Genomic DNA, 23,996 nt, shown 5'->3' with positions numbered 1-23,996 from the left:
GGCCGAGGGCCGTGCCCGCCCCGCTGTCCCCGGCAGCGGCGGCGCTCGGGGCCGCGGCGGCGGCGGGGCCGTGGCCATGGGGGAGCCGGCGGAGGCGGCGGAGGCGGCCGTGCCCTGCCGGGTGCAGTACCTGGAGGATGCGGATCCCTTCGGCTGCGGCAGCTTCCCGGAGCCCCGGCGAGCCCCGGTTTATGCCGTGGAGGAGGCGCTGGCCCTCGGGGCGCAGCTGCCCGCGCTGCATCGCCTGCTCGGGGCCCCGCTGCCGGTGAGGGGGAGCGGGGGGCGCTGGGGAAGGCACTGGGCAGGTATCGGACGGGGGACAGAGTGGGGATTGCCGGCCAGAGGGGGCCGGGGAGGCGAGGGATGGGGTGGTAAATCCCGGGCAGCAGTCCCGGTGTGAGTCACGGCGAGATGCCGGAGCCCCCGCGGGAGATGCCAGCTCTCGGCCTGCCCCGGATGAGTCGGCAAGGAGGAAGAGGTTGTGCTTGCTCAGAGCAGGCAGGAACCCAGGCAGGGGGAGGCAAGCGTCCAACCCCGTGTCGTCGGGGCAGAGCCGGGCAGCGTGCTCCCACCTCGGCATCCCACATCCACGCCGGCTGCCAGGAGCGGAGCTGAACCTCGACGGGAGCACACCGGCTCCCTAACCCCGGGGACCCGTCCAGTGTCCCCGCTCCCTGGGGCAGCTGGGCCTTGGGGAGGTGACAGTGGGGCCGGAGAGGCTCCTCGTCAGCCCCTCTGCAGCCCCTCGTCTCTCCCCGATCCGGCGGCAGCTTTGCCGCCAGAGAGCAGCGCGGAAATTCGTGCTGAGCAATTTCCTCCAGCCGGGAGGAAGGCAGAAGGACGAAGGTGAAGCGAGGCATTGTGTCTTGCTTGTGTGTCCTCAGGCCTGACTCAGGCTGGTAAAAGGGGACTGGGAAGTGGAGGAGACAGGGAAGACGGGGGACCTTCCCTGTTGGCGTGATGCATCCTTCACAGGATGAAGACAGGCTTGTTTTCCTCCTTAGGAACACGGGACCCAGCAGAGCTTTGGCAATGGCTGAGCATCTGTCTTGCAGCACTGCAGGAGTGCAGGGAAGGGAGGCAGGAATCCAGGCAGGAACCCAGACTGTCTGGGGGAGTGTGGATTCAGAGCAGAGATGGGACAGCAGGAGGGGGAAATCAGCTTGGTGTGCCTGGCACTGAGCTTGCTGGCCTGTCAGGGGAGAGTGGATCGCTGTGAGACCTTTGTCTGCAGCAAAAAAATTCCCCTTTATCCTTCTTTTAATTTTCCTTGGAGCAAAGCAGCAGCGTCTCATGTCGCCGTCATGGGATTTTAAGGCGATTTTTAGGCGGTGACTAAACGGAGTTTGTTTGGGAACAAACAGCCCTGGGACATGACGAATGGAGCAAACTCAAATTTCAGGCGTGTGCTCTGCTCCCCGGGCAGGAGTTGGCTGTAATGGGATCGGAGTGCTGCCATGGTGGCACGGGGAGGGGACTGGACGCAGAGTTCCCGAGGGCAGGAGCCTTCCAAGGAGGTCCTGAGCCCAGCAGAGGTGTGTTGATCCTGGGATTTCAGGTTCTGTTCTCTGCCTAAGCCAAGCTTTGGATGTTTTTTCCTGTGGTTTCCTTGCATCGCCCCATGACCCTTGGTGAAATCACAGGTGAGCTGGTAGGACCCTGTGCTGGGTTTCTAAACCAAATTCCTGACTTATATGGATTCTATAGGTTATAAACCATGCTGCCTTTACCACACAAAGCTTTCTGAGCCAGTGAGGGCTGCAGTAGACAAGCTGGGATGCTGGCTGGGGATTGCATGAGCCGATGTCTTCACTGGGAGCCTCCTGCAGCAGGATTTACACCCTGTGGAGTGAGGTCAGTCTCCTGAAGCACCCAGTTAAGTCCAAATTCAGAGCTGGAGCCATGCAGATGTCGTTACCCTGGCACAACCAGCTGAAACTTCCCCTGGTGCCCTTTGTGCCAGGTAGTGCTCAGCTCCATTAGTCGCCACCCTAAAATTAGTAAATGAACAGTTGGATTTTTCCCAAGGAACTGGCTGAAAAAAAATTCAGCTGGGGATGCCTGGTGCCAGGTTTGTCCTGCTGGGCAGTGTGCCTGGACCTGCAGAGCACCAGGAAGAGGGTGAGGCAGCTGGGAGGGAGCTGAGCTGGGGGTCCCCATATGTCATCATTGAATCCAGCTGCAGGCACCCAGGGGATGAGCTGCCATGGGGGAGCAGCTGGGTCCTTCCCTCCCTGGGCACAGCAGAGCTGCACCCTGTGCTGGGAACAGCCTAGAGATGATGAGCAAGAGGTTTGAACAGCCTGTCCTGCCCCATGACACCCTCGGTGCTTCCTCTCCCTGAGCACGACCCGTCTCTGATGACTTTTTCATGTTCTCCGGAAAGTGTGTTTGTGCTTGGAAATACCTTCCAGCTTTGTTTGCTGCTGCTGCATTGTTTGCCTCCAGGCTGATACTATCTTCTCCTGCTTTCCAGCATTTTTCAGTACCCTTGGGTGATGCTTGTGCGGGGTCTGGGTGTTTTCTGAACCTCCGCAAGCAGGTTTTGACAGGGCAGATTTTTTTGGCCGTCCTTTCAGTCCCCAAAGGCCACTGTACTCCCTTGCCCCCAGCACTATCTCACCTCTGAATCTGGGGATTTTTCCAAACAATTGCAAAACCCCAGAGGCTGGAGTTCTGCTTTCTCCTTCCTCCCCCGGAAACCTGGGAAGAGCAAACAGCTCGCTGGCCGCTGTGCCATAAGCTCACTGAGAGCTCTTGTGCTCGATAGAGGAGCTGCTGGGCTGACCTCGGTGCGTGTGTGAAGAGCACAAGCTCCATCCCACAGCCCTGTTGCCCTCTGTTTCCTACCGGGCTTGGGGGGCTTTGCTCAGGGTCTTTGCCCCACTTAACCTCTGGAAGGCACAAAAGCGTGAAGTGGGGTTCTCAGTGGCGCTGCTGTCCCCCAGTTTGTTGCACACTTGGAGCCAAGTGTTGGTGCTCAGCAGCCCCTGGTGCTCCCCAGCTCCCAGCACCCTCCTTTCACGGATCCCGGGGTGGGAGCTGCAGCCGGGAATTCATGCCATGGTTTTGCCAGGACACCGACTGCTCCCCAGGACTGGGGTCCTCACGCTGCTGCAGGTCTGTTGATGAGTAATGAGGGGTCTGTTAATGAGCAATGAGCCTGGCTGGAGTAGCTTCAAGAGGGACACAAGTGTGAAGTTCTGGGCCAACTCTGAGTGACCTCCAGAGTTCCCTCCTGCCTTGGGTATTATTCCCCGCCCCCGGTGATAGGGCAGTGGCAGTGTTCCCATCCACTTGCTGCCATCCTTCATGCAGGGATGGACAGGAGGCAGCACCTGAGTGCCCTGGCAGCAGACACCCCTCTTAGCCCTGAAACCAAATCGTGGTGAACATGCTTGGTTGGGGTGGGGGTTGCCTCTGTGGCGCAGCTCTATAAACCCTCAGTCCCCGTGTGTTTTGGGAGGGTGAGCAGAGGCTGGTGATGCCAGGGGTTTCTGACCTACTGGTGCCTTGTGTTTAACTGCTGCCTATGTTTATTTATTCTGTATTATATAAATAAACTGATTTTTTCTGTCATTTCCCCATAGCCTTTCTAGAAGAGCTGCAGCAATTTTGGAAATTGTGGTTGCCACAACAAGAAAGTGTTAGAAAGCGAGTAAAAGTGTTTCCTTTTCTGGCAGATAAAGAGGAGACTCACTGCCTGGCCTTGGAGCATCTTCCCGTGTGGGGATGCCATGATAGGAGTGAGCAGGAAGATGTGATGCTGTGGTGGGTGGTGTGAGTTCAGCTGTGAGTGGAGGATGTCTCCATATTGGAGGTGGAGATGTCTCCATCACAGCCCCATAGAATCCTGGAATGGTTTGGGTTGAAAAGGACCTTAAAGGGATCATCTACTTCCATCCCCCTGCAGTGGGCAGGGACCTTCCACTCGACCGTGTTGCTCCAAGTCCCATCCAATCTGGCCTTGAACACTTCCAGGGATGGGGCATTCAACAGAGGAACCTTTTCCAGGTCATGGGGTCCTTGTCCCCTGTCAGGGCTGGCACCAGCATCTTGTCCTCAGCAAGACCCCAGTCCTGTGGGTGAGGCACATCCATGCTTCTGCAGGATGGCTGGGACTCCCAGGAACTGTGTGCTGGATGTGTGAGCGTGGGACTCTCTCCTCTCCCAGCTCTGCTTTGCCCTCAAGTCCCCATTGCCCTCAAATCCTGGCTCATTTTATAACGGTTTTCCAGGCAGGAGGCAGATGGATCAGAGCCACCCTCACTGGGAGCTGTCAGCAACCCATGACCCCAACGTGGCGTCCCCAGCAGCACGACCCTGCAGTCCCAGCTCAGATCCTGCAGGGCATAAACCCCTCGTCCGGATAACCGGAGTGACCCCGGCCCTGGGGCAGTCGGTGCTCCCTGGCGCGGAAGTGCCGCCCGTGATTTTTGGCAGGGGCAGCAGGAGCCTGGGACGGCCTGTCTCCATCCCCAGGGGATGGTGTTTGCCAGGGGGGGGGTCACAGCCAAACCCAGGCCCAGTGCTTGGAGCATCCCTAGTGGGAAGCACTGCCAAGCTCACACGGGAAATGTGCGGGGTCGGGTCCCAGGGGCTTGGCCTCCCCCTCCAGCTGGGACTTGTCATCGGCCCTGCAGGAGCTGGGGATGTTAACTGGGCTTACTGGCAGCCCAGAGAAGGCAAAGCTTTTGTGCTGGAGCTGATTTGCTCTTTGCTGCGTTTGAGTGCCCGGGTGGATGCGGGGATTCCTAAGATGAGTAATGAGGGGTCTGTTAATGAGCAATGATGCCCAGGAGGATTCAGGGATGCCTGTGGGGATGCCAGGATTCTTGTGGGAATACAAGGGTGGCTGGGAGGATGCAGAGGTGGCCAGAAGGATGCAGGGATGGCTGCAAGGACACCCAGGAGGATGCAGGATTGCCTGGGCAGCTGCAAGGATGCCTGGGTGGATCCAGGGATGCCCTGGGATGCAGGAGAGCCTGTCCCTGTGGAGGAATTGAAGTTTTCCCCAGCGAGCAAATCCTGTGTGGGGTCACTGTGAGGCAGCCAGGAGCACCTGCCCGGTGCCAGCAGGTGTTTGTGCACGTTGCCATGGCTGGCTGGAGTGGCTGGTGACCATGGGAGGTGGAGCAGGATCCTGAACAACATCAGCCCAACAGGGCCCTGCCAAATTGCCCGTTATCCCAGGGTGTGGTCAGCGTTGGTTACTCAGTGCGTGTGGCATTTTTACTTTGCCCTCTGCCGTTAACGTCACACCCGCAGTGAATTCATACCTGTGAGCTCTTGCACAGTCTTGGGTCTTCAGGAGGTGGGAATGTCATGGAAAGAAACCCCAGTGAGGTGCAGGAGCCATACCCAGCATTGCTGGGGGTGTCTGGGATCACAGTGGGGAAAGGCATGGGTGGGAAAGGCAGAAGAGCTGTGACTGTTTCCATCTGAGCTCCTCAGCCACAGGGCTGTGCTTGGAGCTTTTTGCAATTTGAAGCTGAAATTGAGGTGGGCTTTTAGATGGATGGTGGGTCCCTACTTCTCTCCCCCATTGCTGTTTGTGTTGCTTGCTTTTTTTTTTGCAGCAGGAGCAGCATTAATAATGGGGTTTTATCCCCAGACAGCTCCTGCTCTGCAGATCTGTTCCTCAGAGGTGGGATGGGAAGGGCAGGGGGGTTTGCAAATGCTTTAGGAACAGGTCGAGATGTGCTGGGGAGGCAGTGCTGGCACTGCCCTCTCTCTGCTCCTACTCACCCACCGAGGGCAAATTGCCCTGTCCCAGGAGACCTGCCTGGGTGCTGTGGGGTGCTGCTGGCTCCCAGGTGGCTCAGGGGCTTTGTGGGTGCTGTGCCCACTGGCAGGGGTGTACCCTGGGTGCTGTAAGTAGACTTTCTGGAAAGATACCCTCACCCCAGCCTTGTCCTGGGCTATGCTTTTCCCAATCCCAGTGGAAGATGCCACGTGGCTGTGGGCTGAGTCAGAGGGTGTGTCAGCCAGGGGACCTCTCTGTGGGGCTCGCCCTGGTTTGGGGTGTCCCTGGCTGGGCTGGGTGCCTTGGCAGACCCAGTTCCCGCAGGCGGAGGCGATTCCTCAGCCCTGGAAGGAGGTGGATCCTGCCCCAGTCACACCCTGCTGACTAAGGGGAGCCCCAGGGAGCAGATCAAGCCTGTTGCCGTGGTTCCCACCTAAGGGATTGCCAAGGAGCCCCACAGCAGTAGGACCACCATCACTCAGGCTTTCCCAGCCTGGGGCTCCATGTTTCTCCCTAGTTAGCACCGGGCTGAGGTGAAGGGTGCCAGGGCATCTCCCTGCATGGCCAACACTTGAGGACAGGCGGGATCTGCCACCCTGTTGCAAGATGTGTCAGCCTCCTGGGTTCGGTGCAGGTGGGAGGGTGACCCGGGAATGCTCTGGGAACCAGAAAGACTGTGGTGGGCCCAGAGGCTCATCTTGTCTGTCTGCATCCCCAGCTGGAGGACTGCACGCTGCAGGTCTCACCCTCTGGACACTACCTGGACCTTGACTTGTCCCTGCTGGAGCAGAAGGATGATCTGGAGGGTTTCTACGAGGAGGTCAGGTGAGGCACGTGGGGTGCCCGAGCCCTCTGGGGACAGGACACGGGGGCCCCATGTGTGTATGAAGACCATGGGCAAGGGGCCAGGGGCTCTGGTGGTCCCACTGCAGGTGCTCACACCGCATTCTCCTCTGCCCTAGGAAGGGGAGACGGCCGACCCTGATCCTGCGCACGCAGCTCTCCGTCCGAGTCCACGCCATCATCGGTGAGTGGGGGCTGCTCCCTCCTCCAGGCTGGTGTGTGTCCAGGGGCTCGTCCACCCCGGATGGTGGGGGTTTGGCCTCTGTGGTGAGTTTTGGCCAGGCTTTTTGTGATGGAGAGAGGGAGCGATACAGCCCAGGGCTGCTCCCGCCCCATAAGCCCTCCCAAAGACCAGGGCACGTGGTCCCCATGGGGGGCCCGCTGGGTCAATCCCCTCCATCCTCAGAGATCGGGACTTTTGCCTCTTGGGCTGGGAGCCCACCACCCACTGCAGTTATTCTGGGTCATTCAGGCAAGCTCTAAATATAGCTTTGCAGGAGACAAACAAACAGCTCTTACGCAGCAGAAAGTGCTGCCATGGTTTCGGGCAGCCTGCTCCAAGGTCCTGCAAAATATTCGGGAGTCTCAAGCCTCTTTTTAGTCTTTAGCAGGGGGGAAACGAGCACTGAGCAGAGCGATGCCAGATGGGCATCAGCTGGCTGTGCAGGGCTGCAGCTGGGCCATGCGGGAAGGGACAGGAAGCCTGGGGTTGGGGTCATGGCCATGCTCTTTACCAGCAGTTCCCAGGCTCTGTCTGAGCTCTGGGCTCTTCTGCTTTCCCTCCTGGCTGCTCTGCCTTCCCTCTCAGCTGCTCTGACAAGCTGATAGCAGAGCGGAGGAGGCTGCCGGGACATCGTGTTTTACAGGGCATGTCTGGAGGCCTCCTTGGACATCTTGTTTTTGGCTTGTTACAGCTCTAAGCCTGACCCATATAAGTTGGGATGCTTGGCTAACTCAGTTTTTGGATGTGGAAAGTGCTGACTCACAATGGCTTTGGTGTCCTCATGGGGCTTTCCAGCTTCCCATTGCCCCAGCTGGTCAGTGCCAGCTCCTGCCTGCAGGCACCATCCCCATAAGCACAGTCTCCAGCCCAGTTACAGTCCTGTCCCCAAGCAGCCAGTGTCACACTGCCATCCTTCCCAACCCCATCCTGCAGTTTTTCCCAAGCCACAGGGCTCTGGGACCATGGCACAGCTATGCCTGGGGAGGGACAGCTAAAAGTAGCTCAGGCTTCTGCCAGAGTTCCTGTTTAGGTTGTGCACAGGAAACCAGAGGGGATATTTGTGTCATTGCTGGCCAGAAGAAAAGAAAAAAAAGGAAATAGGAAAGTGGCAGGGCTGAAATATGTAGTTGTGGAGCAGCAGCTGCTTCCACACAGTGTCCCACGGTTGGGGGCCATGCTGGCATCCTGGGGTGATGGCACAGGGGTTGAGTCAGGATGTGGGGCTTTCCTAGGAAGCTGGGAGCATTTGGGAGTCCCAGTACAACAGTGAGCCCCTGTGGGGTCAGGCCCTCAGGCCACATCTCTCCTTCCCTCCCAGAGAAGCTGTACAACTCTCAGGGGCCGGAGCTGCGGCGATCCCTCTTCTCCCTGAAGCAGCTCTTCCAGGTACGGTGATGGTGGTGGGGAGGGGCCGAGGGCCTCCCCCAGGGCTGGCTGCCCACCCCACACTGGGGTAACGCCTGGCCTTTGCCCTGCAGGAGGACAAGGACCTGGTGCCCGAGTTTGTGAACCTGGATGGGTTGACGTGCCTGATCAAAGTGGGGGCAGAGGCCGACCAGAACTACCAGAATTACATCCTCCGGGGTTGGTATTTGGGCCCAGGGCACCTCTGGAGCAGGGCTGCCTAAAGAAGCTGTGAATGCTTCATCCCTGGAAGTGTTCAAGGCCAGGTTGGATGGGGCTTTGATGCAACTTGATCTAACGGATCAAGTGCCCATGGCACGGGGGTTGGAATGAGATGGTCTTTAAGGTCCCTTCCAACCTAAACCATTCTGGGATTCTATGCTCATCCCCAAGGAGGAGGGGCTGACACTCAGGGGGAGAGAACCAGCAAGTTTGCCAGGGCTTTGTCTTCACAGCTGCCAGACATTGCCATGGCAATGCTGTGCAGGGATGGGAATGCCCAACCCCTGCCTGCCATGCCATCAGCCTGCCCATGCCATCAGCCTGCCCACTCTCTGCCTTGCAGCCTTGAGCCAGATCATGCTCTTTGTGGACGGGATGCAGGGTGTCATCAACCACAACGAGACTGTCCAGTGGCTGTACACGCTGTCGGGAAGCCCAGTAAGTTCTGTTCCTCCTGGGGGGCTGCCTGTGCCCCCTGCTGCACCCCCTTCCCTGCCTCTGGCTGTCCCCTTGCATCATCCCTCAGAGGGTGTGCTCCACTTCTGCTCAATGCCCTGGTACCTTTGCTTGTGTTGGGTCCTGCTCCCAACCACCTGGAAATCACCTGGGGTTCACAGAGCTCCTCGTCCTGATGTGACCATGTTCCCTGGCACAGAACTTGGGTTAGATGGTCCTGCTCCAGGTCTGGAGCCAGTGCCCCTTGGCCATCAGCATCACAGCTGCAGGTCCCTGGCCCCATGAACAAAACCCCCAGTCGTGGGGCGTGGGCACAGCCACCGCAGCATCACGCTGGCAGCCCCTGCCACTGCTGCTGTCCCAGCTGCCATCCCTTGTCCCAGTTTCGCCTGGTGGTGAAGATGGCACTGAAGCTGCTCCTGGTGTTCGTGGAGTACACAGAGCCCAATGCCCTGCTCCTCATCCGTGCTGTCAATGCCGTGGACCAGGCGAGAGGTGGGTGCAGCCCCCGCCTCCCACAGGGTGCCCGCCGGGGGATGGGGTCCCCTCCTGGCCCATGTGTCACCTGCACTTGCTGCTTTTCCCAGGTGCCTGTCCGTGGTCCAACCTGATGGCCATCCTGAAGCAACGCCACGGGGCTGACACGGAGCTGCTGGTGTTCACCATGACACTCATCAACAAGGTCTGGGGGGGTGTCCCCACAGTGCCATGCTGGTGGGGCTTGGGGTGGGTCACCCCAGTCCCAGCAGCATCCCTCTGGTCCTGCTCAGACGCTGGCAGCCCTCCCGGACCAGGACACCTTCTATGACGTGACTGACTGCCTGGAGCAGCAGGGCATGGAGCACGTGGTGCAGGAGTACCTGGGCAGCAAGGGCACCGACCTCGACTTGAAGCAGCAGTTCACACTCTACGAAGTGAGCGGGGCACCTGCGGGATCTGGCCACGTGCCACGTCCAGTGTCAGCAGGGGGGGTGTGCATGGGGTGGCAGGGGTGCTGCTGTGCCCAGTGCCATGCCCCCCGCTCCCTCCACAGAGTGCTCTCAAGCTGGAGGATGGCGTGGAAGAGCCGCCCTCGGGGGGACGCAAGGAGAGGAGGAGGACAGACGAGGGCCGGCGCGGGTGGCGGTCCCAGAGCGGCTGCCCAGAGCCCAGTGCTGATGCCCAGTCCCTTCTGGAGTCCCCTGGCACTCCAAAGGAGCCCCCAGCTGAGGACACCCCAGATATCCCCTCACCGAGCAGCCCAGCAGAGTAAGTGCAGCTGGAGGTGGTCTGTGGTGGGGATGCTTCTGGAATGGTGCAGACACTGGGGTGCAGCATAAGCAGCAGTGGGATCCATGCCAGTGCCAGGGTGGAGGGCAGTCCTGTGGGACTTGCTCTCAGTCCCTGTCACCTCTTGTTCCAGACCCTGTCCCAGCAGCACCTACAGCAGCGCGTCCAGCGTGCGGCTGGCCCTGGCCTCCCCCCCGGCCGAGAAGGAGCAGCCCCCGGGCCCAGGAGAGCGCAGTGTTTACAAGTAAGGAGCCAAGAGGGGCATGGGGTCCCCTGGGGTGGCAAGATGGGCTCCCAGGAGCATGAGGTGTGCCTATCCCAGGGCACACTCTGCCTGTCCCAGGGGGAAACAGAGTCTGGGAGGGCACTGGGGCTGGAGAGATATGTAATGGGGCAGCAGGTATCAGAGGGTCTGGACAGGGGCTCCAGGGCATCCTTTGGGCACTCACAGCTCTGCTCCAGCTCCTCCTCATTCTCCTCTCTGCCCACGCTTGCCCTCTCCTCTGCCCACTCTTTCTATCTTTCCTTTTGCAGGCTGCGCCAAACTGCCCCCGTCTGGTAAGTGCCTGGGCTCTGCACCCGCGCTCCCTCCCAGCATGTCACAGAATCATTGCATCCTGGAATGGTTTGGGTTGGAAGGGACCCTAAAGATCACCTAGTTCTAACCACCCTATCATAGGCAGGGACACCTTCCAGGGATGGGGCACCCACAGCTTCTCTGGGCAACCTGTGCCAGGGCCTCACCACCCTCACAGGGTAGAATTTCTTCCTAATATCCAATTTAAACCTACTCTCTTTCAGTTTAAAGACATTCTCCCTTGTCCTATCCCATGATGCTCCAGGGGGAGCGGGGACTTGCACCCACCTCACTGCCCCCATCCCACTGCCCCCATCACCAGCATCTCCCAAAGGATGATGGCACCCTCTGATCCCCACTTTGGGGCGAGGTGTCCCTGCTGGGGGTGGCACAGCCTGCTCGAGGTGTCCTGACCAGGTGGGGGAGACGGTGTCCCGTCTCACCAGCACCCAGTGCCACGGGATACCTGGGCAGGAGGGGGCTTGCCGGGGCTCTCCCAGCTCCCCGTGAACCCTGGGGCCGCAGGGTGATGGCAGGGTGAGGGTCCCGTGCTGGAGGGCTGCCAGGTGGGTGTGTGCAGGACACACGAGCCCTGTGGGGCTGCTGGCAGCGGGGGCTAACCCCTGTTTTCCCTCAGGCGGGAGGATGCCCCCTCCTTGCATGGGGACAAGCCTATTTTGAGGAGGTTTGAGTAAGTAGAGGCATGCGTGTGTCTCCAGGCATGCGCTTCCTCGGGCGGTGCCCGGCTGGAGGTGTCTGGGCTCCAGCCATGCAGGGCATGAGGAGCAGGAGGGTCCCCTCGAGTCTCTACCTGGGTGCCCTCATGGGTTTTGCAGCTTTTGGATGAGGGTTGCAGCGGGCAGCAGGTCTGTTGGGACCAGCTGGTGACAGTGGCACCCTGATGGCACAAGCCTTTGGCTCCCATGGGGCCTTGTCCCCGAGCCCTGGGGGCAACGCCTGTCTCTCTGCAGGGCTCAGAGGAGGTTGAATCCTCTGGGTCTCTGATGTGGTGTGGCCAGTGCAGGGGGTTTCTGTGCTGCAGGGCTGGCTGTGCAGTGTGGCATGGCGTGGTGTGCCCATTGTCCCCGTTGTCCCCATCCCTGCCTTGCTCCCAGCCAACGCCTACCTCTGTCTTGCAGAGCTCGCTTTTTGGAGAACCTGGCTGCAGCCCAGAAGGAGAAGATCTCTTCCATGGCCAAGGGGCGGCTCGACGTCCTCGGTGATGCTGCACTGGAGCATCCTGCTGTTCCTGCGTGGGAAAGAGACAGTGGCACCTCTGATTCCGGGATGGAGCCACCCAGCATAAGTAAGTGCTGCCAGGGTGTGTGTTCCCAGCTCATCAGGGCCCCTGGGGCAGGGGTTAGTGGCCCCTCTGTCCCTGTGCCACCACTGTGATACCCAGAGCCATGGAGAAGCTGGTGGTACCTCCTTGCTCAAAACACTGGCATCCGAGCACACCCCACCAGGGAGCAGGACCCCAGCTCCACGTGCAGCTCAGCACTACCTGCTCCCTCCAAGCGTGTTGTCCCAGCTTCTCCCTCTCTCCCGGCAGGATCTCGCCTGGCTCGGTCTGATGCCACCGACTCCTGCAGCACCATCTCCTCTGACACCAAGTTTATGCTGGACATGCTCTATGCCAAGGGCTCCTCAGAGCCAGGGAGGGAAAAGGTGTTCCCTGAGGTCCCTTCATCCCCCCGGATCCAGGGTGAGGCAGAGATGAATGCCAAGGGAGGTAGCAGCCAGGAGCAGGAGAGTGCCTGGCTCCGTGGCAGGGCTCCAGATGGGCCAGTGGCCAGTGCCCACGCCAAGCTGGTACGTGCCATGTCCAGCATAGATGCCGAGACCCACACGCAGAAGCTGGAGAACACCGGGATGATGCCCATCAAGAAGGACATGGAGCTGACATGGGAGCGCCTGGAGGCCAGCCCCGTGCAGCTGAAGATCAAGGACCTGGACTTCACTGATCTGGGGGAGGAAGAAGATTTTGACATCCTGGACACAGGGCCAATGGCCAATGGCTCCTTCCTCCATTCTGGCATTACAGCAACAAGCGCTGGAACACTGATGGCTCCCCCTCCACCTCCTGCCATGCCTGGTTGCCCACCACCTCCACCTCCACCTCCTGCAATCCCAGGTTGCCCACCACCACCACCTCCACCTCCTGCCATCCCTGGTTGCCCACCACCTCCACCTCCTGTAGCCCCTGGCTGCCCACCCCCACCAGGGCTGTCAGGCCTCTCAGCAACAGATGGCCCCTCCCAGGCCAAGAAGAAGAGGACAGTGAAGCTCTTCTGGAAGGAGCTGAAGCAGCTGGATGGCACTGTAGGGCCAGGCAGGTTTGGCCAGGGGACACTGTGGGCATCCCTGCAGAATGTCGAGATCAACACTGCAAAACTGGAGCATCTCTTTGAGTCGCGGTCAAAGGAAGTGCCGGCTTCAAAGGTACCAGCGGGCACCCATCGGCCAAGGGGACTTCAGGGGTGGGAGGAAGGCTGTTGGTTCCTGTGGGGACCCTCAGCATGCACTGTCACCCTTACCCTATGCCAAGGATTGGTACCAGCAGCCCAGAGGTTCGGTGGGGCGGGTGATGGGCAGTGCACAGGTTTGGCTCACCATGGGGTCCGTGATCGACTCCCTGTGTCCATGATGAGCTCATGAGCCCTTTGCCTGGCTGTCCCCACCCATCCTGTCCTCTTTGCAGAAAGCTGTGGATGGGAAGAAGGTCGTGGTGGTGCTGGACCCCAAGAGAAGCAACGCCATCAACATTGGCCTCACAGTGCTGCCACCCGTCCACATCATCAAGACTGCTGTCCTCAACTTTGACGAGTTTGCAGTCAATAAGGAAGGGATTGAGGTGAGCACAAGCCCCTCTGAGGTCCTCATGCCAGTCATTTCCCTGGCCAGGAGACCTCCATGCTATGATGCCTGGGGTGACACATCCCATGATGACATGTCTGGAGTCTGACATATCCCTCTTTCCCTGCCCTAGAAAATCCTGACCATGGTCCCAACTGAGGAGGAGAAGCAGAAGATCCAGGAGGCCCAGTTGGCCAACCCTGACGTGCCCTTGGGCTCTGCAGAGCAGTTCCTGCTCGCCCTGTCTTCCATCAGTGACCTCACGGCCAGACTCCAGCTCTGGGCCTTCAAGCTGGACTACGAGAGCCTGGAGCAGGTAGAGAGCCATGTACCCCATCTCCCCTCTGCCCTCCCACCACTGCCACCCCAGCAGTTCTAAGTGCTGAGCCAAGCATGTTCCTGGCTGGGGACAGGCTGTAGGTCCCCACCCAAGGCAAGCATGGGCTTGAGTTGACCAGGGGGTGGTTGTCCTCGTGGGTGAATGCTGAAGTTCCCAAGGGGTCTCACCTGCCTCTCTCCTCACCCAGGAGATTGCAGAGCCGCTCTTTGATCTGAAGGTGGGCATGGAGCAGCTGGCCAAAAATCACACCTTCAAGTGCATCCTGGCCACGCTGCTGGCCATGGGCAACTTCTTGAATGGTTCTCAGGTGAGGAGCAGGGTGAGGACCAGCCATGGTGCAAGGGTATACTGGGGAAGGACCACGGGGAGCCTGGGATGGTGCCTGAGGCTGGGTGGTGCTAGCGAGGTCTGCAGAGTGGAGGTCTGCTGGAGGAGGGATGGAGAGTCCATTGTGTTTCAGAGCAGAGGCTTTGAACTGGGCTACCTGGAGAAGGTCTCGGAAGTGAAGGACACTGTGCACCGGCAGTCCCTGCTCTACCATCTCTGCCAGATGGTGGTAGAGAAGTTCCCAGAAACCACTGATCTCTACTCAGAGATTGCCTCCATCACCCGCTCCGCCAAGGTGAGGCAAGGCAGGTGACACCCAGGCAAGGACAGGGTGTGGGTCCCTTGGCTGCCCAGCTCCACCAGCGTGGCCAAGGGCTGACGTCTCACTCTTCCAGATTGACTTTGAAGAGCTGGCCAACAGCCTGGTGCAGCTGGAGCGGAGGTGCAGGGCCTCCTGGGACAACCTGAAGGTGATTGCCAAGCACGAGACCAAGCCGGTGCTGAAGACCAAGCTGACAGAGTTCCTCAAGGACAGCACCCAGCGCATCGTCGTCTTGAAGGTGGTGCACAGGCGCGTCCTCAACAGGTTGGTGGCTCGAGGTCCCGGGGACACAGCAGGAGCCCCACGGTCCTGCTGCTGGCCCGCCACGACTGACGTTCCCGTAGGTTTCACTCCTTCCTGCTGTACCTGGGGTACCCGGCGAGCGCGGCGCGGGACGTGAAGGTGACGCCCATCTGCAAACTGCTGCGGGAGTTCGCCCTGGAGTACCGCACCTGCCGCGAGCGCGTCCTGCAGCAGCACAAGAAACGCGCCGCCCACCGCGAGCGCAGCAAGACCCGCGGGCGGCTCATCACCGAGGTACGGGGGCGCTCGGCCGCGCGCCAGCAGGAGGGGACGCCCCCCACGCCCCTGACACCCACCTCTCCTCCCGCCGCAGACAGAGAAGTTCTCTGGCATCGCCGAGGCCGTTTTGCCACCCGCCGTGGTGTCCAGCAGCCCCAAGGAGCAGATGGAAGCGGGTCACGAGAGCATGAAGAGTGTACTGACCTCCCCCGTGGATATCCCTGCCCGCCGCAGCCGGGCCAGCCAGGGTAGGAGTGGGATGGCAAATGCGTTCAAGGCATGCCTGGCTGGCTGGGCGTGGCTGATGCCTGCATCCTCACTGTCCCCGTGCAGGAACAGGGCATTCCACCCCAACCCAGGGCTCCTCGGCCCAGGAGGACGTTCCCAGCTCCCCAGACGATGCTTCGGATGAAATCATGGACCGGCTGGTGAAATCGGTGACTCACAATGCCAACCCCCGGCCCTGCACCAACAGGGAGCGCAGGAGGTCCCGTGGCAATAGGAAGTCCTGTAAGTTCCATCTCTGTCCCCATGCACTGGCCCTGTACTCTGTCCCTGTCCCATGTCAGTGTCCCTGCCCAGATGCTTTTTCCTACCTCTGTGTCCCTGTCCCCTTACCATCTCCCATTTCTTTGGCCCTGTCCCCGTGCCCTGTCCCATCTCTATATCTCTCTTCCCATGCTCTGCCCAGTCCCTGCACTCTATCTCATCTCTGTCCTTGTCCCCGTCCTCTGTCCCATCTCCACGTCTCTGTGCTCTGTCCCCGTGACTTGTCCTATTTCTGTGTCCTTGTTCCCACACCCTGCCTGGCTCCTTCCCCACGGGCCACCGGTGACCTGCCATGCTGAGCCCACCAGGCCATAGCAGGATGTACCCTGAGACCAACCCATGCCACTGCACCCCATTGCCACTCTCCCCAGTATGCCAGGGCCGCCCTGTCTGTGCCCCTGGCACCCAGCACCGCCTGTGCTGCTGGTGCCACACTCTGCCCCTCCCGCAGTGCGGCGGACGCTGAAGAGTGGGCTCAGTGATGAGCTGGTGCAGGCGCTGGGCCTGGGGCGGGCGCCCGGCATGGACGTCTGAGGGGGCCGAGAGGGCTCCTGCTGCTCCCCACCGCCAGCAGCCCCAGGGCAGAACGTGGTGGCAGCCCCCGTGGCACGCTCCAGGACTGGCACGCTCCACACCTTTGGTCTTGCCTCACTTTTCGCTCCTGGCCTCCAGCTCCCAGAGGTGCAGGCAGCAGGAGGGTGGTGATGCCCCAGAGCTGCTCTGCGGTGACTGGGATGGAGGATGCTCAGCACTCGTGCATGGAGGCTCAGGGTTCATCTTCTCAGCAGTATTATAGGGGTCAAGGGGCTGGACCCAGACCCCCCCTGGGACCTGGGTCTGGCCCGTGGCCGCTGTGGCAATAAAGTGATCTGACATGCTGCCAGTGTCCCTTGTCCCTGTACCTGAGAGGCCACAAGGATATGGTACTGCCCCCTGGACAAGCCAGTACCCCTCCTCCTGCATCCTCAGCCCTGCTGCCTGAGACAAGCACTCAGCCAGCCCTGTGGCTTGCAGGCACCACTGTCCCTCTGCGGATAGCGTGGTCCCCTCTGTGCTGGGACAGCTCAGAACCTTTCCAGAAGGAGCAAGGACTGCTGCCAAGCTCAAGGCTGCACACTCAAGGGCAGGAGCAGTGGCTCGAGCACAAGGCCACAGCACAATAAAATCATGTCTCACCTCATCTCTTCCTTACAAACCTCTCCTGGGGGGTTTTAGCCAGACCCGGACCTGGGTAAGAGGCAGGGTGGTTGTTCCCCTCCAGGAGCAGGTCCTGGGCACAGTAGCCACGTTGCAAGCCTCAGAAACATTCCCTGTGCTTGGCAGAGACAGGCTACCTGGTGCTGTAAATGCAGCAAGAGCAGCATCCATCTGTCCCCATGGGGGACTGGGAGATGGCCCTGCCACCTCTTGTCCTAGTGTGGCTCATGCCATGCCAGACACAGATTAAACCCCACAATGGGTGCTGGCTGCAATGTTCCCCACAGGTCCATACCGTTTCTGAGCATCCCCCTGTGCTTTGGGCACTGTCACCCATGGTAGAGGCATTTGGGAATGGTGTCGTGCCATCCATCACGGCGGCTCCTCCTCGGTGCTGCCCTGGCCCTGCCTCCAGCCCTGAATCCCGCACAGCAGGTCTCTGTGGCTTTCAAGGAATGAAGAAAAACTCCACCGGGCAGGGCAGCTTCTCCCTCTGGGCTATCTCTGCCCAGGGTTGTCCCTCTCCCACGAGGCTGGACATGCCGGTGGCCTTGGAGGTGCCGGGCAGCACCAGCCTGCCCCAGCTCGCGGCGTGTCTGAGACGTTCCTGGGTGGCTCTGGGAACAGCCAGATACCACACTAAGAGCTGCAGGTGTCCCAGACGTGCCCCAAGATGTCATTTGGCTCTCCTGCCCTCTGGGTGCTTGACTTGGGGCTGCAAAGAGAGAACAAAGAGGTTGTGATAGGCAACACTGAGCCACAGCAGGAAGCAGAAAGGGATGGGAAAGCATCTTCCTGAACGCCCGCACCTGCCCAGGTACCTGAAGTGACATTACACATGTGACAATCCCAGGAGTGTTGCTCACAAGGGCCTTGATGGGGGCAACTGTAGGCAGGGTGCTGGGGAACGTGTCCCCCTCTGGGTGGTTTGGTGGCACTTGGGGCAGCTTTGTCCTCAGCCAAGGCCTCTGCCAACCCATTTGGGTTTTTCCACTTTTTTTTTTCCCCAGCCTTGGTGATATTTCCAGGATTCCCAGCCCAGCCCTGGGCACACGCTGCCCTTGAGCGGCGCCTGAAGTGCTTGGCTTGGCTGCGGCACAAGTGGCTTATGCCAAAAATACAACAGGCAGAGGCGGCCCCCCCGGGAAGGAGAGGGGGTGGCGGGATGCCGGAGGGGCCTTTGGGAGCCGAGGCAGGTTCGTGGCAGTGACACGAGGCTTGGTGGGGACCTGGGGCACACGTGGCCTCAGGCAGATCAGCAGAGCTGGGGAGCTGCACCCCCGGCTGACTCCTGGGGGTAGGAGGAGGTGACCCTGCCGGAGCACCCCGCTGCTCCCAGCACCTCCGTGCCTCCCTCCATCCCCATCCCTGCGTGGCTCCCAGGGCCACGAGCTGTGTCCTGCTGCCACGAGGGGGCACGGCGGCCACGCGCACGGCGGGGCCACCCGGGACACGCTCCGTGTCCAGCCGCTCTGCCTCTGCCTCTGCAGGCACTCGCCGCTGGCCTTCAGTTCGCTGTTCCCCCCCGCCTGGCACCCGAGGGGCTGCACCCTGCTCCCCTCCCCTCGAGACATCCTGCCTCTTTCATGTGCCCGGTGGAGTGACAGCCACGTCCTTGGTCCTGGCTGTTTGTCTGGCTGGCGAGGACAGGCTTCTGTCCCTTGTGCTAAGATGTGTCTCCAGTGCTTGTCCCTGGCCCCCATCCTGCCCTGGCCCCCTTCCAGGCAGTGGGGAGGAGCAGGGGACAGCAAGGACGAGCCTGGCTCCACTTGTTGCATTTACCCTCTTCTGTAGCTCCCACCCTCATTGTGATGGAAGATGTCCCCTGCCTTCTCCATTCCATCCTTTCCATGGGACTGTCCCAGTGCAGGGTCCTGTTTGCTGGCACACCCCGAGGTCAGCTCCAGCCTCATGCTACATGGGTGGGGGACTGCCTGTGGTCCTGGCCTCCTGGTTGCCACGAATCCCCACCATCTTGTGTGAGAAGCACAATTCCCACCAGGAATAGCACAACCTCACCTCTGTTCCCAGGTCAGAACCATCCAGAACATTTCTTGCAAGCACTGGGGCACCCTGGCCAATTCCAGGAGCATCTACCACCCCCCAAATTCCTCCTCCTGCCTCAGCTGCAGGAATCCTCTACCTCCTGGCCCCAACCCTCTTAAGCAACTCCAGGCTGGACACGCTCCATTCTGCAACCACCTTCCCCAGCAGGATGGAGGCGTGGGACGGGAACCAGGTCACAGCTGCTGTGACCTACTGCCCTCTTCCCTGGGGGCAGAGGGAGCAGGAGCCACTTTGGGCGTGGCCCAGTCGGCTTCCCCTGGTATCTGTCTTGTGGCCAAGGGGGAGCCACATTTCCCTTGTCCCCACCACTCCAATATCGAGGTAGAGACCCTGTCATGGGCATGGAAGAGAGGGGAGATGGGAAGGTGATGCTGGGCTGGCAAAGCAGGCTGGTATGGGTATCACACAGGCCTCAGGAGAGCACCAGGCATTAGTGGAGCTGGAATCACTTTGGAATATGACCACTGCAGCACAGCCACACCAAAGGAACAAAGTCCCTGCAGCCCAAAAGCAGCTCTGGTTTGGGGAACCAAGGTGCAGAGAGCCCAGATGGCAAAGGGGCTGCCAAGGTCGTGCGGGCACAGTGACACAGGGTCCCCACCAGGGCAGAAGGTGAAGCCTCTCCCAAAGCCATGAATGCAGCTGGAAGCGGAGACGTGTTTTGTAAATACCTGGGGATCCTGCACAACCTGAAAAAACAAGTCAGAGGCAGGAATGTTCCGAAGACGAGGGGGTTTGGAAAGAGCCAGACCCAGGGTCAGTGCCTGGCTGGATGCTCCATGTTGGCAGCAAGGCTGTCCTGGGGAGCAGCCCTGGTACTCCCCAAAGGAGATGCTCCAGCCACAGCACCCTGGGAGCAGGGAGGTCCTGCCCAGGCTCTGGGGAGAGGTTTGGGCTGTGCCCATCATCCAGCTGAGGTGTGTGGAAACCCCACAGATGGAGGATGAAAGCCTGGGGCTCAGGCTGATCCCACTGACATGGCATCAGATGCAGGGCATCAGATGATGGGCACCAATGGTCACCTTTGGTTTACAGCTTCAAAACATAAAGAAAGCCCCAAAAAAGTCCTTCAGTCAAATAAGTTGGAAACAAGGAATGGAAAATGCTGGGAAGAAGGGAGAGAAGATCCCAGAACAAGGAGCTAAGGTGGCTCCATGGGCAGCTGTGGCTCAGGTTGGTCATGCCATGGGAAGTGCCTCCAGGCTGGGCTTTGTTAGATTCAGTTTCCATGCCCTCGGTTTGGGAAAGGAACATGGGGATATTGTTGGGTGCAGGAAAGGCTTCCTGGAGCTGAGCCCAGCTTAGCTGAATCACAGCCACTCATGGATCTGCACTCCCCAGAGAAGAAAGCCGCGATAACAGAGCTCCCACTGCAGCAGCAAAGTTCAACCAGAAGCAGTAGAACTGCCCAAGTTCAGTGGTAGGACACAAATATTTGGTGCCAGCAGTAATTAATCACTGTCGTCTGCAAGACCCTCTGGGTCAAAATGAGGTTAATTCCAGGCAGTGCAGCAGCCTTTGTCATCCCTGAACTGTCTCTGGCCCCAGATGCCAATGGGCTCCAGTGTCCCAAATCTTCAGCATGAAGAAGGATGAACCCACATCCATCCAAAGGCTGTTAGAGGACATGGTGTGGGACAGAAGGAGCCCTGTGTGCTATAGTCAACAAGGCACATCCCCTTTTCTGTGGGTTTGATGGTCCATGGTAGGTACCCAGCCCACAAGAGACATCCAAGGGGGTTCCAGCCCCATGGTCGCCTCTCCTGAGACAACTGCTCCCAGGGAAGGACTATACTTCCTGGTCTGTGTGAGGAAGCAAGTGCTGGCACAAACCTCCATCAGCACTGAACAGACAAAAGTGCCCTGTTAGGTGCTCGCTCGCCTGGGTGGTGTTTCCTGAGGAGATAATAGCCCTGGAAGAAGGACTTGCTGTTTTGGAGGAGATTAAGTACCTGTGGGAGCAGCATGTGGATGAATCACAACCCTCATGGGCTTAGAGCCCCTGGAAATGGCTCATGACACTTTGAAAACAATGTCGTGAATCTTCTGCAGATCAGATTAGGGAGTGGAACAATTATCTCAAAACCTGTTAGTCATGGGAGGCTCCAGGAGCTGGAGGAACAGCCTAGGGCAAGGGGAGCACTAGGAAGATGTGTGTCCCCCCTCCATGAGCAGCCCCAGGAAGGGTGTGGGAGGTGACTGTGGTCGAACCAGCCCCGTTTCCCCTGCAGAGGTTGAGCTGTAATTAGCAGAACAGGTACGGAAGAGCTCAAGTAGGTCAAAAGGTAATGGGGCTATCGCCGGTGTTTCCTCACGGCAGGGCCCAGGTGGGAGGGAGACACCCTCAGCATTGAGCAATGGGCAGAGGAACAAGGCCAGGCGCTGTCTTCAAGGGAAGATCCACCAAGGTCACCCTAACCACACACCAGCCTTCGGGGGGAAAGCTGGGGAACAGCCAAACAGTGCTGCTGGTCCAGCCCCACCGCGCTGGATTTCGTGGTGAGAGCATCCATGGAACGCTCTGAGTGCCACGACAGAGAACACCACGGCTACCTACAACCCATCCTGAGGCATCCCACAGGGAGGGCACCATGAGACCATGTGTGAGGAGCTTGGGAAGGGATGGATGGACGGACGGATGGATGGATGGATGGATGGACGGACGGACGGACGGATGGATGGATGGATGGATGGATGGATGGATGGATGGATGGATGGACAAACAGATGGACATCCAACCCAGCTCTCAAGGGGATTGTGGGAATTCATGTTGTGTTTTGGGAAAGATCGCATCTACCCCCTGTGAAACGCCATCATGAGTATGGATTCTACGTTGTGGCTGCCCCTGTAAAACACTGGATCCCTGACCCTGCTCCCTTGCACACCCCAGCACTTCCAGCTTGGTCAGTGCAGTGAGGGATGCTCCCTCTTGGAAAACAACCTTTCTCCGATAGGATCTTTCCAGCCCCGGTGAAGTGATGGATGAGGAAGTCTAACTGGGCCCAGTTCAGAGCCCAAGTTCCCTGAGGCTCTGCTTTGTGGCCACCTCCATTGTTCTCACTGAGTTCAGTAGCCCAGGGCCTCAAGCGAGCAGATTCCTGTGGGAGAGCCTGCGGATATGCTGTTGTATCCCTCCTCCTCTACCTCGCCAGCATTCCCAACATTCCCTTGAGCACTGTGCACTCAGCTGGGTGCCACCACCACACCCCGGCAAAACCACCCCAGCCTGTTTGACGCTGCACTTCTGCAGCGCTGCCGCTGCCATCACCGCTGATGAAATGTGTTTTTCTGCCAGCAGCAGGGAGGTTGTTTCCAGTCAGGATGGCACAGGTATTCCTGGCACGTGCCACTATCACACCAGGGGTTGCAGGGTCTGGTGGGGCAGCCAGTTCTGGTGGCAGGGGAAGGGAGATTGATGTTGATGCTGGCACACAAAAGCCCACACGGAGGGCGCTGGGGGTCAGGCCCACGGCAGGGACGCACGAAGGATCACCAAGTACAGAGACTTGGTGAAATATTAAAGCAGGTGCTTAATAAAGCGAGCCCAGCGGCAGCAATTACCCTGTGTAATTAACCTGGGAAGGAGAGGACTTTGCCCCCCCAGCTGGGTGGTGCAGGGAGCTCCTGACAGCACCCGCTGAGGATGGCACAGACCTGGCACCCGGCGCTGCGTGGCAGGGCTTTCACAAGCCTCACTGGGACAAGTGAGGAGCTGACCTTCCAGCATGGAAGCCATGCTGGAGTCCCAGAATGACAACAGGTAGGTGGGGGGCAAAGTGCTGCCCGCTCTGGGTGCTGAGAAATGGTTTGGGATCACCCAGGGGACATTGACCCCCAATGGCAGGGAGGGATTTACACCTCACCTGCCTGCTCTGGGCACCGGGATGAACCGAGTGTGCCTGGCCAAGGCACTGGGACCCAGGTGGCCCAGTGCCTGCCTGGTGCTCCCCAGCAGACCAGCAGGTCCTGGGGGCACCACCTTATGGAGGGGTGGCCCTGGGGGTGGCTGTGCCCTCTGTTGCCCATGTCCCAGCAGGATGTGGGTGCTGGTGGCACTGGTTCTGGCTCAGGCAGGGGGCAGGGGAGCCTCCCTCCCACCGAGCTGCCCTGGATGCAGTGCCACTTCCTGCCAGGAAGCTCTGCCCAGCACAGGCACCAGGCCAAGCTGCGCCAGGCCGAACTAAGCCGAGCTGAGCTGAGCTGAAACAAGCTGAGCTGAGCTGAACCAAGCTGAGATTTGTGCTTACCTAGGTGGCATGATGTTCCAAGCTGTGCTGAACCGAGCTGAGCTGAACTCTGCTGTAGGTGCCACAACATCTCGAGCCACGCTGAACCAAGATGAGCCATGCTGGACTGAGACAAGCTGAACTGTGCCAGGCTGCGCTGTGCTGAGCCGAGCCAAGCTGAGCTGAACTGAGCTGAGTCAAGCTGAGCTGTGCCTACCTAGGCGACATGATGTGATGTCCTAAGCCGTGCTGAGCTGAGTCATGCTGAGCCATGCCAAGCTCTGCTGAGCTAAGCTGTGCCTATCTAGGTAGCATGAGGTTTCAAGACATGCTGAGCCAAGCCAAGTCAAGCTGTGTCAAGCTGAGATGTGCCTACCTAGATGGTATCATGTCCTGAGCTGTGCCAAAGGAGTGGAGCCATGCTGTACACAGCATGATGTCCCAAGCTCTGCTAGGTCACGTCGAACTGAGCTGTGTCTACCTAGGTAGAGTCATGTCCCAAACTGTCCTGAGCCGTGCTGAACTGAGATGAGCTGAATTGAACCCACCTAAGTGGCACAATGTCCCAAACTGAGCCGAGCCGAGCTGTGTCGAGTTGAATCACACCTACTGAGGTGGCAAAATATCCTGAGCTCTGCTCAGCTGAGCCAAGTCAAGCCATGCCAAGCTGAACTGTGCCTATCTGGCACATTGGCAAGTCCTCATCTGTGCTGAGCTGTGCTGTGCTGAGCTGAGCTGTGCCAAGCTGGACCAAGCTGAATCGTGCCTACTTAGGTGGCATAATGTCCTGAGCAGGCTGAGCCGAGCTAAGCCGTGCTGACTCGAGCTGAGCCGTGCCTGGTGAGCTGGG

At 59.4% G+C, this 23,996-nt stretch overlaps 1 protein-coding gene across 2 annotated transcripts; it reads left to right on the top strand.

Annotated features, from left to right (window-relative positions):
• Positions 1 to 34: 34 nt before the first annotated feature.
• Positions 35 to 16,535, top strand: FHOD1 (formin homology 2 domain containing 1). Of its 2 annotated transcripts, XM_027716151.2 has the most exons (22): positions 35 to 265; positions 6,465 to 6,571; positions 6,709 to 6,773; positions 8,131 to 8,198; positions 8,291 to 8,396; positions 8,782 to 8,876; positions 9,278 to 9,389; positions 9,482 to 9,576; positions 9,665 to 9,808; positions 9,928 to 10,142; positions 10,297 to 10,407; positions 11,880 to 12,046; positions 12,293 to 13,182; positions 13,442 to 13,594; positions 13,730 to 13,912; positions 14,124 to 14,243; positions 14,397 to 14,558; positions 14,659 to 14,849; positions 14,930 to 15,122; positions 15,202 to 15,355; positions 15,441 to 15,617; positions 16,108 to 16,535. In XM_027716151.2, the coding sequence occupies exons 1-22, from the start codon at positions 77 to 79 to the stop codon at positions 16,188 to 16,190; spliced, it is 3,780 nt and encodes a 1,259-aa protein (XP_027571952.1). In that variant the 5' UTR covers positions 35 to 76; the 3' UTR covers positions 16,191 to 16,535. The 2 variants fall into 2 exon arrangements, with proteins under 2 accessions (XP_027571952.1, XP_039236782.1); XM_039380848.1 differs by having other exon boundaries at positions 15,441 to 16,196.
• The last annotated feature ends 7,461 nt before the right edge of the window (positions 16,536 to 23,996 follow it).

This window comes from Pipra filicauda, unplaced genomic scaffold (assembly GCF_003945595.2).
Source record: "Pipra filicauda isolate LSUMZ 115617 unplaced genomic scaffold, ASM394559v2 scaffold205_size1947385_pilon, whole genome shotgun sequence".
Taxonomy (NCBI): Eukaryota; Metazoa; Chordata; class Aves; order Passeriformes; family Pipridae; genus Pipra; species Pipra filicauda.
Note: the sequence above shows the minus strand (reverse complement) of the source record. Positions and strands in the feature narration are given on the sequence as shown.

What these genes read in the sequence shown, in the direction of transcription:
- FHOD1 (XM_039380848.1), top strand. Translation starts at nt 77, where the DNA reads ATGGGGGAGCCGGCGGAGGCGGCGGAGGCGGCCGTGCCCTGCCGGGTG. An exon ending in CCCTGAAGCAGCTCTTCCAG is followed by an intron (nt 8,199 to 8,290) that starts GTACGGTGATGG and finishes TTTGCCCTGCAG; the next exon opens with GAGGACAAGGACCTGGTGCC. An exon ending in TGCCGTGGACCAGGCGAGAG is followed by an intron (nt 9,390 to 9,481) that starts GTGGGTGCAGCC and finishes TGCTTTTCCCAG; the next exon opens with GTGCCTGTCCGTGGTCCAAC.